Source organism: Microcaecilia unicolor, chromosome 2 (genome assembly GCF_901765095.1).
Source record: "Microcaecilia unicolor chromosome 2, aMicUni1.1, whole genome shotgun sequence".
NCBI classification, from domain to species: Eukaryota; Metazoa; Chordata; class Amphibia; order Gymnophiona; family Siphonopidae; genus Microcaecilia; species Microcaecilia unicolor.
The window spans coordinates 381,540,998-381,560,818 of record NC_044032.1 but is presented as its reverse complement, the minus strand read 5'-3'; the positions used below and the strand labels follow the sequence as shown (position 1 = coordinate 381,560,818).

At 45.3% G+C, this 19,821-nt stretch overlaps 1 protein-coding gene across 2 annotated transcripts in view; it reads left to right on the top strand.

The window, feature by feature from the left end:
- Window positions 1–19,821, top strand: part of LOC115461023 (UDP-glucuronosyltransferase 2A1-like) — a 102,431-nt gene that overhangs the window by 80,772 nt on the left and 1,838 nt on the right. For both annotated transcript variants that reach the window (XM_030190541.1, XM_030190542.1), the window contains exon 6: window positions 16,684–16,903. In XM_030190541.1, the coding sequence (XP_030046401.1) occupies window positions 16,684–16,903 (220 nt within the window). The remainder of the gene's footprint in view (window positions 1–16,683; window positions 16,904–19,821) is intronic.

Genomic DNA, 19,821 nt, shown 5'->3' with positions numbered 1-19,821 from the left:
AGTTAAGATTATACGAAAAACAATATTCCTGCAATCAGACCAACAGTTTAAATGCTGGAGTAGAATTTAGCAGTTCATCCAGTAAATAGAAATCACACAAATAAGTCCAACTAAAGTCTCCTTCCAGCGATGCAGCCGCAATATCGTTTGGACACCATACGGTCCCGTATAGAGTGGGTGAAATTCTTCTTATATACCAGCTTGTCAGGCTGATATTTGTAAAATTGTAATTAGAGTGTCACATAGGAGATAACATCATGCTTCTGAAAGATCAAGTAAGCATAGCAGAGCAATGAGGACTTCATAGTTGTTTATAGGCCTGAGGTCATAAAAGTCACAGTTTCCAACAAGTGAAACAATCTATTTAACGTCTGGCCTGTTCTTGAACAAAATGGCATTAGGTTAATGCTGTTCTCAGGTTTATACTTTATGCAATTCTGGTTAAACTTAAAATCAATTGTTATTCTAGCCTATCGCAAAAGAGTAATTCATACACATTTCTCTGTTCAAACACTTCTACATACGTCCACATATATATATATTCACATACTCAGACCCTCTAACCAACGTACAGTGTACTTTCTAGATATTGTGCCATGTGACTTTTCACAATATGTACTGTGCATCCAACTAACAAGTTTAGCCATCTCTGTAAGCTTTCACATAGTAAGCATCTCTGTAATCTTTGACATAGAATTACCAAAAAATGAATGGGAATTGTCATCCATCTGCTTCACAATTTGACTCCCTATAATGCAAAGCATAAATATAAATTTTTATCATGGTAGATTTCATCCTTTCTGAATAACCAGGTGGGAGCATCTGCTTAAAATCATGAGATAGGCACATTATACAAAACATATTAAAGTTCTAAGTACTTGTCCTAAGAGAACTAATTAACAAAGAAGATTAGGGCAGTTTACTAAAAAGGCACTTTCATTTTTTTCTAGAGCTGCATACAACAGTTTCAGGCAAAGCACATAATCTAAAAGCTCATCTAGATACACTCTTCCTGGGAGGTATCTCTCCGAAATCTCAGTTACCTGGAGTACAGAACATACATATCTCTACTATAATAAAAGGCACCTTCAACGTTCTGAAGCTGACTCCGTGGCTTCACTGGTGAAGGGTTCGTAAGGATCGTAAGGTTCATCACTCTGTCACCATCTCTCTCTGTCCCGCCCTCACGTCAAAACGTGATGACATCGAGGGCAGAACAGTGAGAGGCAAGGCAACCAACCGAGATAGTTGTAAGCACCCCTGCGCACCGCCTACCCTCTCTGTGTATCGCGTTGCGGCGGTAGACGTTCATTTGTTTTTGGCGGCCGAGAGAGGAAGCACAGAGCGAACAAATCGGCAAACAAGAAAGGCGGTGTGGCGGCACTGAAATAACAAACTCCTGCATACGCAGACAGAAGACCAGAACGAGAAATTTATCCTGCTGAATGCCTGTGGCTGCATCAGCACCGCCATTGCCTCTCAATCTGTGTGAGTTACACAGTTTGAGGGAGCTCCTGCTGGCTGTGGGTCAGGCCAGGACTTTGCTGGTGGACGGGATAAGCACTGTGGTAGGGTGGGGACCTTGGAACTACGTGGGGACCCTGGAACTACGTGGGTTGGTGGATGGACACTGAAACTCGGAGGGAGAGAGGGAGGGACCCTGAAAATCAGAGGGAGGGACCCAGAAAATCAGAGGGAGGGAGGGAGGGAGGAGGGGTGACCCTGAAACTGAGAGAGAGGGGTGGACCCTGAAACTCGGACGGAGGGGTAGACCCTGAAACACTGAGGGAGGGAGGGGTGGACCATGAAACTCTGAGGGAGGGGGTGAGGGGACCAAGAAACATGGAGGGAGAGGACCCAGAAACTTGGGGTGAGGGGACACACAAACTTGGAGGGTGGGGGTGAGGGGACCCAGAAACTTAGAGGGAGGGGGTGAGGGGACCCAGAAACTCTGAGGGAGGGGGTGGACCATGAAACTCTGAGGGAGGGGGGTGGGGACCCCTGGCACACACTCTCATTCTCACACACACATTCTCTCACACACACACTCACACCCAGTGTCACTCGCACACAGTCTCACTCTCTCTCTCTCTCTCTCTCTCTCTCTCTCTCTCTCTCTCTCTCACACACACACACCCAGTCACACATTCACTCTCTCCCTCTCACACAGTCACTCACACACACACTCTCTCAAACATACACACTCTGAGGAAAGCTTGTTAGCGCCCATTTCATTCGAGTCAGAAACGGGCATTTTTTACTAGTATATCTATAAAAACATTTAATATGTCAGTCTTGTAACTAAATTTAAAGGTAAAATCAGTTGCAGGGCAACAATCCAGCAGGACCATGAAATCCTGTTTCGTTATAAACCTCACAGTCAAGCTACCACAGATAATATGGTCCTTTTTTTTAATTATTATTATTAGGGAGGAATGCAACCAGCTGGAAATAAGAAAACTGCATTACAAAATTAGCATGCCATCAGAAATACAAGAGTGTAAAAATTAGCAACATGTAAACTCTGTCAGGTGTGCTGTGGGCAGCGCCACCGTGATCCATTGACCAGAAACCCACTATGGGATTAAATTAGAGTCCGGATCCTGTGTCACATATGGACCTCCCTTAATTCTGTAAGCTTTTAACCCCCTTTTGGTTGGTTGTATGGCAATTCAGGCTTAAATACTTCTATTAATTTAGACAATGGTTCCTTTATTATGCCGCCACCTGCATTCTTTACTATGATACAACTATGATAGTTTCAGAGGATAAAGGAATTGAAAACTAGGAAACATAATGCTGGCATGAGCCTGTCAGGAAATTATCTAGTGAAGAAACATACCACATTCAGAAGAATTGATGGTAAGCTTTGAACCCATCTAATAGGAAAATCTCCCTGAAAGAAAGCCTAAACTGGACTGCATTTACGCCCACACATGGCATTTTACATTGTCCTGAGCCATTTTTTTTATCATGCTCCCGCTTCCACAAACTATTTACAAGTTCTTCCTCCAATAAAGAGTGTCATGCAATGTTCAGTAAATTGCAGAATTAAAATTCAAATGTAATGCAACAAAATCAACTGTAAAAAAAAAATCTAATGAGGCAGACAAAGGCTGCATTCTTGACTGACCTTTACAAAGATTAGATCAGGCAAGAAATATCTTTAAGGAAAGTTGTTTTCTTAAAGAAAAAGAAACTCTAATTGTGGAATGTGAAGTATTTAAGCTTAGTAAAAATTCCAGTAATATACCCAAAAGAATTAAAGAAAAGAATGAATTGTCAACATAATAGGAATAAGTGACATATTTCTTTAACAAATGGATTCAAGAAAAATAAAAGACATTATCCCACACAATGAAATTCAGGTGCTCCATACACAAAGCTTTTGGTAAAACAGGAGCAGTGTTAAATAAGAGCCTGTCAGCACAAAAGTTAGTCAGAGTTTTTAAATTAAATCTCTAGTATTCCCAGTAAAACAAAATTTAAAATGATCAAAAACTCTCAAGTACAATGAATGCATTGTTTACTATATAGTTCTTCCTATGTAGAAAAAACAAAAATGACATTTCTTCAATTAAATTTCTTTTTTGCCTGGGCACTTCTATAAGGGGAAAAATTTCATATTCATCTATCTGCCATGAATGGGGACTTTTACTTTGCCACTCTCCCCATGATTTCCCACTTCTAGTAACCCTATAGCACTAGTTTACCCTATAGCAGTCCCTGACAAAAAAAGAGTCCGCACTCTCCTCCGAGTGGGTCCCAGACCGTGGACTTCTTTTATACTATAGCAGTCCCAGACTGAAAAGAGTCCTCACTCCAAATCTCAGTTACTAATTTAAAAGACAAACAAAACATAACATTACCTAAGTTGGTCCCTATGAGATTCGTGATGCACAGAAAAGAAAACCGTCACTATTCCAAGTGTCAGAAAAGCCGGTCCCTTTTTACAGGATTGCCCCAGGGGACTTTAAGTAAAGATTTATTCAACATCCGTGTGCACAACAGCTCCGATCCTGACACAGGGAAAATTATTGGTTCCGGCTCGAAAGACCAGCTGTTAAAGGAATTTTATTAACAATACTCAGGAATACCATAAGACCAAGTCAGGCTTAAGCATTTTTATTACTTGCAAGGAGACAGATCCAACTGCAGCCAGAAGGTTGTCTAAATCTAACCCCCCCTCCCCCTCTCCCCGCTCTTATAAGCTTTTCTCTTACAATGCCTATGTACAGTTTCACAGTGCCTGTGTGTCTGTCATTAACATGTTACAGTTCTAGACTGTTAATAAGGTAGCCGGCCAAAGCATATCTAAGAACATTTATTTAGAAATTGTAAGAATGATTAACCCTATATTAGCAAAACATTTTCTCTACAGTCACTATAGAACTTTGTAACTCTAAGTGCTTTGAAAATAACCACACCATACTGCTCACTTCCCGTCTCACAAAATCTGAAAATTCTTGGAGTTACCATTGATTGAAACCTCACACTCGATGCCCATGTGAAGAATACAACGAAAAAGATGTTTCACTCTATGTGGAAACTCAAAAGAGTAAAACCTTTCTTCCCGAGATACATCTTCCGTACCCTGGTACAATCAATGGTAATAAGTCATCTGAATTACTGTAATGCATTGTACGTGGGCTGCAAAGAACAAACTATCAAAAAACTCCAAAAAGCTCAGAACACCGCCGCCAGACTCATATTTGGAAAAACTAAATATGAAAGTGCAAAACCCCTAAGAGAGAAACTTCACTGGCTCCCACTCAAGGAATGCATTGCGTTCAAGATCTGCACGATGGTACACAAAATCATTCACGCAGACGCACCAATCTACATGCTAAACCTCGTGGACCTTCCTCCCAGAAATGCCAAAAGATCATCCCACAAATTTCTGAACCTACACTTCCCCAGCTGTAAAGGACTAAAATACAAGCTGATACACTCCACCACCTTCTCTTACATGAACACACAGCTGTGGAATGCATTACCAACTGCCTTGAAAACTACTGCCGAAATAACAAACTTTCGCAAATCTCTGAAGACACATCTCTTCAACAAGGCATACAAAGAGAACCCATAACCCACAAAATACCTACGAATCCACCAGCTTTGACAGTCCACCTTCGATACTACCCTTCCTAAAACCTTCCTTATCTTTTCCCTTACTTAACCCTGACTTAACCTTTGTATACTATCAATTGTATCTGGTATCCTATAATGAATATGCCATAACAAAACTCTGTACACTACCAATTATATCTGACATCTTGTAATGACTATGACATAACAAAACTCTGTAAGCCACATTGAGCCTGCAAATAGGTGGGAAAATGTGGGATACAAATGCAATAAATAAATAAAAAAAATAAGTATATAAAATATTGCCATAGAATTCTATGTCTCAGCTCATAAGGAGAGGAGATCATAGCGGAGGAGGATGAGCAGGGCATAAGTGGAGCCGACATTTATGCACTTTCCCCCAGATTCTATATAGTGCGCTTAGCGTTCCGCGCCCAAATCCAAGCAGATTCTATAACAGCGTGCCTAACTTAATTAGCTTAATAAGCTAATCAGCATTCTTAACAGCACTTAACGAGCAATAATGAACACTAATTGAGAATAATTAGAATTTACATGCACAAATCGCTAAGCATATTCTGTAATGCAGAGCGCCTAAATTCTAATGTGCGCAGATAAAAAGGGGCGTGGTTGTAGGCATTTCATGAGCTTTTCAAACTTTACATGCATTGTTATAGAATGTGGCCTTCTGTGCCTACATCTACATGCCAGGATTTACGCCATGTTTTTGTTGGTGTATGAGGCGCGTAGATTTAGGCGCTACCAACTAAGTGTATTCTATATACCGTGTGTAGCGCCCCCTAGGTTTCAGCGCTGCCCCGCTTCGCTACAATAACAGAATCTGCTATTGGTCTCGGCACCGGGGTACGATGTTTTCCCCTGAAGCGGAGCACACTTCCACCCAGCGCTACTGTTTTTCTAATAACTCAAAAAAAAAATAATTTTTACTAACAGAGTTGATATAAATTCAGAATGTGAGGAACCCCATTCACGCTGGCAAAGAAATGTGTATCACCACCTTTAACAAGCAAATATGTTTAATTTATTCTGCAACTCACATTTGTTTAACGGTTACATTTAATTAAGCATTATGTGAACAGCTCAAAGTAGCTTCTATTCCTGTTTACACTTTTCAACCTTCAGAACCTTACAGAACCTTTAAATGCTTATACTGAAAGAAATGCAAGAATACAAAGCATTAATTTGTGCACTAGCAAAGGAATTTACTCCCTTCTTAGGGTTTTCTGGATTTCATGGACCCAAGCTCAAAGATTCCTGAAAACTAAGTTCAGAAATGTTTGGAGACCGGAACCCAGTAAAACTCAAACCTCAGCATATCATTATTACCAGTCCAGGACTTTTTTTCTCCTGCTTTAAACCTTAAAAGCAATTTTCCTTTGGTTTAAAAAAAAAAACAATTGTTTATCTTCTTTCACAGGTAGGGCGAAACAACAACAGGTACCTTTACTGTTTCAGCTGTTCAAAGTTAAAATTATGTGTGCACACAAAAAAAAATAGTTCTAGAAAATTATTCAAAAATTCATAAAGGTAAATAACTTATCCACTCCTTCCCGTTTTGATCCGGTAACCTCTTGCTGCTTGAGACTGGATCCCAGGAAACACTGCTACCACAAGGAAACACCGCCACTCTGGAGGAATCAGCAGCTGCCCCTCAGAATTACTGCTGCAATTCCTAGGAATCCGCTTTGCTGCAGTTGATGCACAGGAACAGGAAAACCTCAACTCTATTGTGACTCTGATACAGGAGTTCTGAAACTAATGCTGGCTAACTCCCAAACTCAGGTCCAGTTTCTTCACTTGACCATACCCTCTGTCCAAGAATCATATGCTATGCTCTAACACTTATTCCTCCCTTTGTAATAATAACTTTGCTGGTAGCTTGAATTTCCCAGCTCATCACCTTGAAGGTGCTCTCTCTGAATTCCAATACTTATTGATGGAAACCTTTCACCCTGGCTTTTCCCAATACAGCTAAACCCCCTTTCTTTTCGAGTACTGGAGAGTCCCCTTAAAAGTCCCTTCCCTTACCAATACTGCCTCTGAGTTATCAGCTGACTCTACAGAAAGAAAAAGAGTAGTTACTTACCTGTAACAGGTGTTCTCCGAAGACAGCAGGCAATATATTCTCACATATGGGTGACGTCACGTCGGCCCGGAGGACGTTCTAGCAAAGTCTTCATCAAAATGAAAAAATGTCCCTCGTCGCGCGGGCGGATGCAATGCGCATGCGCGCGTCCCTTTTCCTGCCCGCCGCGAGGACACATTCCTCAGTTAAATTCCAAGAAAAAGAGGAATACAACTCCAAAAGGGGAGGTGGGAGGGTTGTGAGAATATATTGCCTGCTGTCTTCGGAGAACACCTGTTACAGGTAAGTAACTACTCTTTCTCCAAAGACAAGCAGGCCAATATTCTCACATATGGGTATCCCTAGCCCCCAGGCTCACTCAACATAACAAAGAACGATCAATTGGGCCTCGCAACGGCGAGGACATAAGTGAAATTGACCTGAAACAAAACACAACTAACTGAGAGTGCAGCCTGGAACAGAATAAAAATGGGCCTAGGGGAGTGGAGTTGGATTCTAAACCCCAAACAGACTCAGCAGCACCGACTGCCCAAACCGACTGTCGCGTCGGCTATGCTGCTGAAGGCAGTAATGAGATGTGAATGTGTGGATTGAAGACCACGTCGCAGCTTTGCAAATCTCTTCTATGGTGGCTGACTTTAGATGAGCCAGTGACGCAGCCATGGCTCTAACATTATGAGCCGTGACATGACCGTCCAAAGTCAGCCCAGCTTGGGCATAAGAGAAGGAAATGCAATCTGCTAGCCAATTAGAAATGGTGCGTTTTCCGACAGCAACTCCCCTCTTATTGGGATTAAAAGAAATAAACAGATGGGCGGACTGTCTGAAGGGGCGTGTCCGCTCCACGTAACAGGCCAGTGCTCTTTTACAGTCCAAAGTGTGCAACTTGCTTTCGCCCGGGCTCATGTGAGGAGGGGGAAAAATGTTGGCAAGACAATTGACTGGTTCAGATGGAACTCCGACACCACCTTCAGTAAAAACTTTGGGTGCGTGCGGAGAACTACCCTGTCATGATGAAAGACAAGGAAAGGTGCATGAACTACCAGGGCCTGAAGCTCACTGACCCTACGAGCTGAAGTAACCGCCACCAAGAAAATGACCTTTAAGGTCAAGTACTTCAGATGACAGGAATCCAGTGGCTTGAAAGGAGTTGTCATCAGCTGGGTGAGAACGACGTTGAGATCCCATGGCACTGGAGGAGGTTTGACAGGGGGCTTTGTCAAAAACAAACCTCTCATGAAACGCATGACTAAAGGCTGTCCAGAGATAGGCAGACCATCTACATGTGAATGATAAGCACTGATTGCGCTAAGATGAACCTTGACCGAGTTGGTTTTAAGACCAGACTCAGATAAATGTAGAAGGTACTCAAGCAAGGTCTGTGCAGGATAAGAGAAAGGATCTAGGCCCTTGCTGTCACACCAGACGGCAAACCTCTTCCATTTAAAAGAATAACATTTATGTGTGGAATCTTTTCTGGAAGCAAACAGGACTCTGGAGACACCCTCAGAGAGACCAAAAGAGGCAACCTCTACGCTCGCAACATCCAGGCCGTGAGAGCCAGAGACCGGAGGTTGGGATGCAGAAGCGCCCCCTCGTTCTGAGTAATGAGGGTCGGAAAACAGTCCAATCTCCATGGCTCTTCTGAAGAAAGTTCCAGAAGAAGGGGAAACCAAATCTGACGGGGCCAAAAGGGCGCTATCAGAATCATGGTTCCCTGGTCTTGCTTGAGTTTCAGGAGAGTCTTCCCCACTAAAGGGATGGGAGGATACGCATATAGGAGTCCTGTCCCCCCAAAAAGGAGGAAGGCATCCGATGCTAGTCTGCCGTGGGCCTGAAGTCTGGAACAGAATTGAGGAACCTTGTAAGTGTCCTGGGAAGCAAAAAGATCTATCGATGGAGTGCCCCAAACTCGAAAGATCTTTTTGGCAATAGTCATGTTCAAGGACCACTCGTGAGGCTGCATAATTCTGCTCAGCCTGTCGGCCAGACTGTTGTTTACACCGGCTAGGTAAGTGGCTTGGAGAAACATTCCGTGTTGGCAGGCCCATAGCCACATCTGCACGGCCTCCTGACACAGAGGGCGAGATCCGGTACCCCCTTGCTTGTTGGTGTAATACATTGCAACCTGATTGTCTGAATGAGAACAATTTTGTTGGATAGCCGATCTCTGAAGGCCTTTAGAGCGTTCCAGATCGCTCGCAATTCCAGGAGATTGATCTGGAGATGCCTCTCCTGAAGAGACCAAGCTCCTTGAGTGTGAAGCCCATCTACATGCGCTCCCCACCCGAGGAGGGATGCATCCGTCGTCAGCACTTTTTGTGGCTGAGGGATTTGGAATGCGCATCCCAAGACCAGATTGGATCGAATGGTCCACCAATTGAGGGAGTTGCGAAAATTGATGGACAGCTGGATAACATCCTCTAGATTTCCTGTGGCTTGAAACCACTGGGAAGCTAGGGTCCATTGAGCAGATCTCATGTGTAAACTTGCCATGGGTGTCACATGAACTGTGGAGGCCATGTGGCCAAGCAATCTCAACATCTGCCGAGCTGTGATCTGCTGAGACGCTTGTACTCTGGAAACCAGAGACAGAAGTTTGTCCGCTCTGGGTCCTGGAAGATAAGCACAAGCTGTCCTTGTGCACAACAGAGCTCCTATGAATTCCAATTTCTGAGCTGGAACGAGATGGGACTTGGGATAATTGATGACAAACCCCAGCATCTCTAGCACCTGAATAGTCATCCGCATGGACTGCAAAGTTTCTTGCGGGGAAGTGTTCTTCACCAGCCAATCGTCCAGATAAGGGAACACATGCACTCCCAGTCTGCGTAGCGACGCTGCCACAACTGCCAGGCACTTTGTAAATACCCTGGGAGCAGACGCCAAGCCAAAAGGCAAAACACAGTACTGAAAGTGCTGTGATCCCAGCCGAAATCAAAGATACTTCCTGTGAGCTGGAAGTATCGATATGTGAGTGTAAGCGTCCTTCAAGTCCAGCGAGCATAGCCAATCGTTTTCTTGAATCATGGGAAGAAGGGTGCCCAGGGAAAGCATCCTGAACTTTTCTCGGACCAGATATTTGTTCAGGGCCCTTAGGTCTAGGATGGGATGCATCCCCCCTGTTTTCTTTTCCACAAGGAAGTACCTGGAATAGAATCCCAGTCCTTCTTGCCCTGGTGGAACGGGCTCGATCGCATTGGCGCTGAGAAGGGCGGAGAGTTCCTCTGCAAGTACCTGCTTGTGGTAGGAGCTGAAAGACTGAGCTCCAGGTGGGAATTTGGAGGTTCGGAAATCAGATTGAGAGTGTACCCGGACCGGACTATTTGGAGAACCCACCGATCGGAGGTTAAGAGAGGCCACCTTTGGTGAAAAAATTTTAACCTCCCCCCGACCGGTAGATCGTTCGGCACAGGTACTTTGATTTCGGCTATGCTCTGCTGGAGCCAGTCAAAAACCCGTCCCTGGTTTTTTCTGGGGAGCTGCAGGGGCCTGCTTCGGTGCCCGCTGCTGATGAGAGCGAGCGGGCTGGGGTCGAGCCTGAACCAGCTGACGGGAATAAGAAGTGTACTTGCGGCTTCTAGAAACGTAAGGAGCACTTCTTTTTCCCCTAAAAAACTTCCTAGAAGTGGAAGTGGATGCAGAAGGCGCCCGGCGGGAGAGAGAATCCATAGCGTTGTCACGCTGGTAGAGATGATCAATCATCTCTTCTACCTTCTCTCCGAAAAGGTGATCCCCCCGGCTTGGGATATCTGCTATCTTCTGCTGAGTTCGTTCCTCCAGGTTAGAGGCACGCAGCCATGAGAGTCTGCGCATCGCTATACCTTGGGCAGAGAAGCGAGATACCACATCGCAAGTGTCAAAAACGCCCCTGGACAGGAACTTGCGACATGCCTTCTGCTGCCTGATCACTTGGCGAAAGGGTTCGGCTTTCTCCTGTGGGAGTGTGTCTACCAAACTCTCAAGTTGCCTCACAGAGTTCCGCAAATGAATACTCGTGTAGAGTTGGTACGATTGAATTTTGGCGGCGAGCAGACCAGCCTGATACGCCTTCCTCCCAAAAGAGTCCAAAGTTCTGTACTCCCGCCCCGGGGGCGCCGAGGAGAAGTTCCTAGAACTCTTGGCTCTTCTGAGAGCGGAATCCACCACCGCAATCATGAGACAATTGAGTCCGCATGAGACTGGGTTCCCCGTGGATCCGGTATTGGGACTCAACTTTTTTGGGGACGGTTGGACAAGAAAAAGGCTTCTCCCAGTTCCTCAACATAAGTTCCTTGAGAGTCTCATGGAAAGGAACTGTGGCAGAAGATGTAGGTGGAGATGGATAGTCCAAAACCTCAAGCATTTTAGCTCTGGGCTCATCCACAATTTCCACAGGGAAGGGGATGGCCTCAGACATCTCCCGAACAAAAGAGGAGAAAGACAAGCTCTCGGGAGGAGAAAGCTGTCTTTGAGACGAGGGAGTAGATTCAGATGGGATGCCTTGAGAGTCCTCACCAGAGAACTCCCCATGCATTTCATCGTCATCCTCTGATGAGGTATTATCAGATGGGGCTAAAAGCTCAGACAGAGCCGCCCGAATCTGAGCCCGTCTCGACGAAGAGGCTTGACGCCCTCTATGATGGTGTCGAGAAGTTGACGGTCCCTGAGACTCCGGCGAAGCTTCCTGCCCCGATGTCTCGAGAGAGTCAACCCAGGAAGTCAAAGACACCGGCGCCGGAGGCGGCACCGGTGAGACAGACCTCACCACAGGCTGAAGGCCTGATGCATAAACATCCGGCACCGGCAATGTCGATACCTCCGACGCCGTCGGCACCAGTGCCTCTGAAGACATCGACACCGGTACCGCCGGCACCGTCGGCACCGACAACCTCGGTGCCGATTGCCACTGCTGCATCATTGCCATGAAAAAAGGAAAAAGGGCCTGCATACGCTCATCAAGAGCTGCTGCCGGAAGATGCTGAGGGGTCGGTTGAGGCATTGGAGGCAAAGTCTGCTGAGGTTGGGGAGTGGGGACTCGGCTGCCAGTGACCCCACGCGTCGGTACCTCAGTAATAGAGGGGGAGCGATCCTCTCGGCATCGACGCTTCTCGGGTATCGAATGTATCGATGACCCGGAGCTCCCGGTGCCGTGACGCAAAGGAGAACGACGACGGTGCCTCTTGGCCTTCGCCCGACGCCCGTCGTCGAGACTCCTCGGCACCGGAGAAGAGGACGTGGAATCCACACGTCTCTTCGGGGCCGGGTCCGATGCAGGACGGTCCCGGGGGGTCTGCAAAGCAGGAGGCGCCGAGGTGGGCGGAGACCCACTCGATGCATCACTGCTCCCAGCGTGCATCGGTCAAATGGTGTCCCTGGTCTCCCGGTGCCGACGCCTCCTTCGACGTTGACCTCGACGACGACGGCTTCGAAGGCATCGTCCTCGACGGCACCGACTTCACCGACTTAGACGACGCCGACGGCACCAACGTCGACCGCGCCGACGCCGAGGCACCGGGCCCAAAAATCTTCTCCCTTTGGCCATCTCGGGAGAGCAGTGTCCGCTTTTTCATAGCGAGACACAGTTTGCAGCCCTCCGAGCGGTGGTCCGGCCCAAGGCACTGTAAACACCACGAGTGTGGGTCAGTGCTGGAGATGGCCCGATGACAGCGGGCACAAGGCTTAAAGCCGCTGGGCATCTTCGATGACATTTCGGGAAAAACAGCCCCTGCCAAATCAAAAGACGCGATTGTGTCTTTAAAAGAAAAGGACACAAGAAAAAAAGAGAAAAAAACCGAACGAGCGATTTAAATAAAATCGCAGGCTAAAAGAAAGAAAACTTAAACAATGAAAAAATAATACTAATAATACTAAAAAGGATACTTTTTGTAGTTTTTCTTCACCTCCGGGCACAGCAACACGAAGACGAAAAAATCACCGTGTCACCTCTTGACGCGGAGAAGAAAAAACTGAGGAATGTGTCCTCGCGGCGGGCAGGAAAAGGGACGCGCGCATGCAAACTGCATCCGCCCGCGCGACGAGGGACATTTTTTTATTTTGATGAAGACTTTGCTAGAAAGTCCTCCGGGCCGACGTGACGTCACCCATATGTGAGAATATTGGCCTGCTTGTCTTTGGAGAACCTTTTTTTCTCTCAGCATAGAAAAAAACCTCCCTGTCAGTTCTCTTTCTCCTATCCTTCTCCCTGCTTCCCCAAGCCGTAGTCCAGGTAACCAGAATCAGATGGCATCATCGGTCCCTTCTGAGCCAATCAACCTCTCCAGCACTTAAGCTACAGTTTGCGCTGAGAATATGGAATCTGAATTTCCCTGGTGTCAGCTCCATTTTAAAACCATCAGACCCATAGACTTTAATTGAGAAGAAACCTTTCCTAAATATTTTGACATCCGCTCATGTCACATCCCTCCCGCTCGCTAAGCAGATGTAGCACATCTCTCCTGGTACCCTGATAACCTTAGAATTTAAAAATACGTATTCTCCTGACCACACCGCATTTTCCTAAAACCCCCCCCCCCCCCATAAAATAATTAATTAAATCTCCTGGCCACCATCTAACAATTTCCCTAAAATCCCTCTCCATCCTATTCTACCATTGAATTTCCAAAACATACCCCCAAAGATGCGCAGCCCCCTTGAAACTGCGTATCTCCCTATAGACAACTTAAAAACAATATTCTTTTTGCCAGATCCTCTTAATTCCCCCCCAAAAACGTTTAATTAATTAATCCTCCCCAAGGCCCTGCCCAGGCCCCAATTTCAGGCCTACTCAGAGATTCAGAACCTTACTGAGCATGTGCAGAACCTGCCATAACCCAGTAATGCTCTCTGTCTCTACTTCACTTAAAGCCAGCCAGCCAGCCAGCCATCAGGGCTGGTCACAAACAACTCCTGCCCCTAAAAATCCCATCTCTGCAGCCCTGAGGAACCCCTCCAGCACTCCAAAAGGAAAAGTAACGTTTGTATTTTGTTTTTAACCATATTACACGAGCCTAAATCTAGGTGCCACTTATAGACACATTTACACCAGCCATAGACCTTGGTGTAAGAGCACAGACCCAAATGTCAGCGTGCCAATGTCGGTTTATGTTAGTGTAAACACATGCACATTAAGAATAGGCTTGCAACCTACAAAAAGTAGACACCTTTCTTTTGGCGACCTGTTAGCTGAATTGCCTCTTTATCCCTTAGACACAAAATTGGAAAAAATCATTTCATATTTAATGTCCTTAAGTTTAGAATAAACAAATGCTATCAGTATTCAAGACCAATGATATGTCTTTAACCTATAAGGGAAGTCACACAAAGAAGCAATTTTTCACTGGAATTTTTCCACTTGGACATTAAAAAAGATCAAAGAAATTATCAAATTTGTAAACCACTTTGCACCACAAAAATGCTGTATATCAAATCTATGACCCTTTATCTTTACCTTTAATTAGAAGGTGTAATATTAACAATGTGCTAGGCTGGTAACACTGTTTTAATAATGATCTCTAAAGGAAAGCTGCAGATAAAGTGAAAGATACAAGTGCGAAAAAAAGAACAGACAATTAACAAAGCCTATAAGGTAATCCCAAGAATGAAGATAATTGCTTGATGTACCTAGGCTTGGAAATAATGTTATTAAACCAATCAAAACGTTTATTGAGATTGTGAGATCAAGAGAAAAAATTGGAATGCCTAAGAGCATTTTATTTATTTAAAACATTTGTAGACCGCATATCTTACAATTCTAGGCTGTTTCCAAAATACATACACAATAAAATCTTTGCAAATAACACACCTGTACAGCGTACTGTTATGCCTTGCAGGAAGGACAGTATAACAAGTCTAATTAGACCTAAACCTAAGCCTGAAGATAAAGAAAAATTTAAGAAACAAAAAGCTTAGCAGAGAAAATGAGAATGAAAGTATTATATTACCATATACTTTCTGTCGTATAGTATAAATCTGAATGTTGGATATCACCCACTATAGAAAATCACACTGACGCTACAGCCATATGGTTTATATGTAGAATGTAGAAAATATGGATAAGACCAATGGAACTTGAACCCCCCCCCCCCCCCCAAAAAAAAAAAAAAAAAACTAAAGGAAAACATAAAAAGCAACAGAAATAAAATAAAAAAAAAAAACAATCTTAACAAAGTACAGTAATGTTTTGCAATTATTGTGCAGTAATAGCAAAAAATTAGAGCAAGGTAACTGCAAAAGTTCATAGTAACTGTTGGGGTGTTCCAGCATTTCCCACGTAGTTAATGTTGTGAAAATGTGTTCACATAGAAACAGAGAAAATGACAGCAGATAAAGACCATATGACCTATTCAATCTCCCCATCCATACCAACTGCAATCCCGTCTTGTTCCTTAGAGATCCTCCGTACTTGTCACATGCTTTCTTCAATTCACAGTGCATTAACCTTACAGTTCTTGGGTGGTATTAACTAGGGATGGGCAAGTGGAACATTTTCATGTCATATCTTTTCCTATGTTGTCTTTGGGAATGCTTTGTTCATTCTTATCCAGGTATTTGTTCGTTACAGGAGCTATGAAATCAAGAATGCATTTGCAAAGCATGCATATAATTTGCAAAGAAGGTGCAGTCTTTCCTAATACATACTGGTTCATGCGTGCATGCACTTCTCTTTGCAAATAGTGTGCACCTGTAACTTTGTAAGTCTAAGTGCTTTGAAAATATGCTTCACTATTATCAGCAAGTGAAAAAAAAACACGTCATGTTTTTCTGGTCATTTTCATATAATGACATGCAATGACATTTGATTTCCCATGTTGTTTCTCAATAGAAATCAAACAAAATAAAACATGGAAAAGAAAATAAGATGATACCTTTTTTATTGGACATAACTTAATACATTTCTTGATTAGCTTTCGAAGGTTGCCCTTCTTCGTCAGATCGGAAATAAGCAAATGTGCTAGCTGACAGTGTATATAAGTGAAAACATTCAAGCATTACTATGACAGTCTGACAGGGTGGGAGGATGGGGGTGAGTAGGAGGTATGCATGGGGACATCAAAGCATATCATTGATATTCTAACAGGATGGGTGTGGATAGGTGAGGGGTGGGGTGATCAACAGAGAAATACAGCTTTATGGTTTATAATGGGCTAGGAACCCCAGATCCTTGTTAAGTCCTTTCTGTTGTTTCAAATGACATCCCATTCCTAGCATTGACTGCTCTGCATTATCTGCTCATGCCTAAATGTTAGGTGTGCACTTCCCTTAATTCTGGTCCAACATAACATTTCCCACAGCTCATTCTGAATTCTTCTTTCTTTTTCAAGTCTAGCTGATAAACACCTCAGTTGCCCAACCTTTTTCCCCTTCCCAATTTGGCAAAAGTAATTGAGAGAAAACCCATGTGCTAATTGTTGCAGTTCATTTGGATTGATGAGTAGAAAAGAGTTCCTTGCTATCTTGTTAATCCCTAGACCTCTAATATCACACCCATCAATACTTGTCTATTCCAGGTCATCCCAAGACAAAAGCATTTATTGCACACGGTGGAACCAATGGGATCTATGAAGCTATTTATCATGGCATTCCTATGGTTGGCATTCCATTGTTTGTTGATCAGCCAGATAACATGGCCCACATGAAGGCAAAGGGGATGGCAGTTGTTTTGAATTTTAACACTTTCGAAGCCCAGGATTTGGTGGATGCACTTAACACGGTCATTAACAACCCCATGTAAGTTCCATGATATACCAATTATTAGATAATATGAAACAATAAGTTTTTATAAATGCTCTTTTATTACTGTGTTATCAATTTATGGATTTAATTTTTTTTCTGTGTGTCAAAGAAACATAAAAGCATAGAATATGATGTCAGCTAAAAACTGCAAGGCCCCTCTAGTCTGCCAGTTTCCCTTTCTATTGCAGTACCACAGTTATGGTGGTTTGTATTGAAATAGGGGTGGTGGTTGAGAGAGTTATGGATGTATGTGCTGGGAAGGTTTGAAAAAGAGACCTATGGGTGTGTCTGTGCCAGGGAAAGATTGCATGCTGGGAAGAGGTTTTCAGAAAGAGAGGGGTGGAGAGAGAACTGGAATTCTTATTGGAAGAGAGGGAGCTATCCACCCTGGAGTGGGGGCAGAGAAAGCTGGAGTAGGGGGCGAAAGAAATCAAGCCTAGGGAGGGGTGGAAAGTAAGATTGCTGACGGAGAAGGGGAAGAGGGCATTCAAGCCTGGGGCAAAGAGGAGCCAAGCTTTTATAATGAGGAATTCTACACAAAATAGAGCCGACCAAAACCAGTGGCTTTGATTCCAGATGAAACTGAAAATTGCCCTCCCCCCTCCAGGCAGAAAACATGCACTGCCATGACCCACTCACCTGGCCCCTGGGCAGTGGCGTAGGAAGGGGGGGCGGTGGGGCGGTCCGCCCCGGGTGCACGCCGCTGGGGGGGGGGGTGTCGTCTCCGTTGGTTCCTTGCTCCCTCTGCCCCGGAACAGGTTACTTCCTGTTCTGGGGCAGAGAGAGCAAGGAACCAATGGAGCCGACGCAGCTCCCAGCGACGTGGACTCGGGGGTGGATCGGCCCTCCCGCCCGCTCCTCGCTTCTAGTAATAACAATGCGCTCTGGGGGGGAGGTTTCGCGCCGAGGGTGGGGGCGTCGTGCTGCACCCGGGGGGGTGCGCAGCGGTGACCTGCCCCGGGTGTCAGCCGCCCTCGCTACGGCACCACCCCTGGGGATCCCTGATTACCTTGTAGGCCCTCCCGGGCCTACCTTAACAAACCCTGTGTCATGTCCCCTACCTCAACGCAAACGGCGTCCTCGGGCTGCGCGGGGTCCTGTCGACACGCACACTTGACTGGCACTGCCCTGAGCCATGTGTGTAGTTCTTCTCTGGGTTTGTTCAGAGAGTGGTGGTTGCAGGCTCTTTAATTGCTTTGCTTCCATGCACCTGTGTCTGCTCTCTGCCTGGCTTCCAGGCTCCTTGATTGCTTTGCTTCCACCCACCTGTGTCTGCTCTCCCTCTGCCTGGCTTCCCTTGCTTCTCTCCTATTAGTCTTCTGGTTCCTCCTTCCCCTTCTCTTGTCCTATGGCTGTGCTCCTTCTCCCTGCTGGTTCCTGTTGATGTCAGACGCCAGCACTTTATCAGCTGAGCTCTTCCAGGACTCCATGCTTCAGCTTCTACTTTGGTAGGTGTTACTTGCTCAGTAGTTTGCTTCTTATCTACTTGTCCCTCATTGCTGACTTTGCCTGTACCTGGATTACTCTCTTGACCTGCTGCCTGCCTAATGACTTTACATGTGCCTTGATTACTATCTTGTTTGCCTATTGACATTGCCTGTACCTGGATTACTCCCCTGTCTGCTGCTTGCCTATTGACTTTGCCTGTACCTGGATCACTCTCTTGCCTGTCTGGCCGTTACGTTCACCACCCCGCTCCCTGCTCCGTCTCGTAAGTTCTGCAGGCCGCCCGCACCTAGGGGCTCAACCTCTGGGGAATGGTGGTCAGCGCAGGTGAAACCCGGGGTTGTCCGGCCGCCAAGCAGAACCTGGTCTGAGTACCAGGCTCAGCAGCACTCTACTTGGTACAAGAACTCACAAGTCTGACACCCTGGTGGCCTCTTCGGGGGTAGGAATAGAGCCCTCACATTTCTGCTTGCTGCCACCACAGAATCAAGATGGCTGCTGAGACTGCTGCAGGAGGTCCCAGCAGCCATTTTGAGATTAATACTGTGAAACCAACCTGCACCACATGATTTAAGCTTACAGTTAGAGGAGTTGCAGCAAGGAAGCAGGGATTTCACCAGAGGAATTTGAAGCTGAAGCCAGGTGAGGGAAAAGAGACTCTTATTGTGCATAAGCAAAAACTATATATTGTGAACAAATGCATGCAAACTAGTAAGCAATCCACAAGCCCAACCAAGCTGCTTTAGCAAGTTTGCAAGATGAATAATAAAATATCAAAACCAATAGTAAGAACAAGAATGAAATGGAAGAGGACAGCTATTCCAAAGAAATAAAGGAGAATAAAGGACCAGAGATCTCTTCCCATTTGGATCTTGCATTGCATATTTGTCCCCTTTTTTCGCTCCCTCCCTCCTTCTACTTCTCCACCATTTCCCTTCTACCCCTCTCCATATGCTCCAAACACACTCCCCTCCCTCTATGTCCATATCCCAATCCCTTCCATCTTATCCCTCATGCTACACCCCCTCCCCCCCCCCCCCCCCCCCCTTGGTCGGTGACATAATCCTAGCAAATCATCATTGCACAAATAATTCTGACGTTAATGACAAGGATGCAAGTCAGTGCCACCGAAGACAATGACTGGCTTTTTTTGTTTTTTGTCAACAGTTAGCTTTATTAACCAAGAGGCCGAAGGCCAAATACAGGCCCCAGGGCCACTGACTACAAAGGGGAAAAAAAGCCTCCTCTGATATCTTCTGTTTGTACAATAGAAAAAACATCCCCCTCCAACTCCCTCATCATGTGGCTCAGGAAGTGATCCCCCCTCAACATGGACAGAGATCAGAACAGGCAGCTGTTCCAGGGATTGGTGAAGACAGGGGAGGGGAATACATAAGAGAGAGAGATTGAGTGAAGGCTGAAGGCGGCATGAGAAAGAGACTGAGTGAAGGCTGGGATGGGGGCAT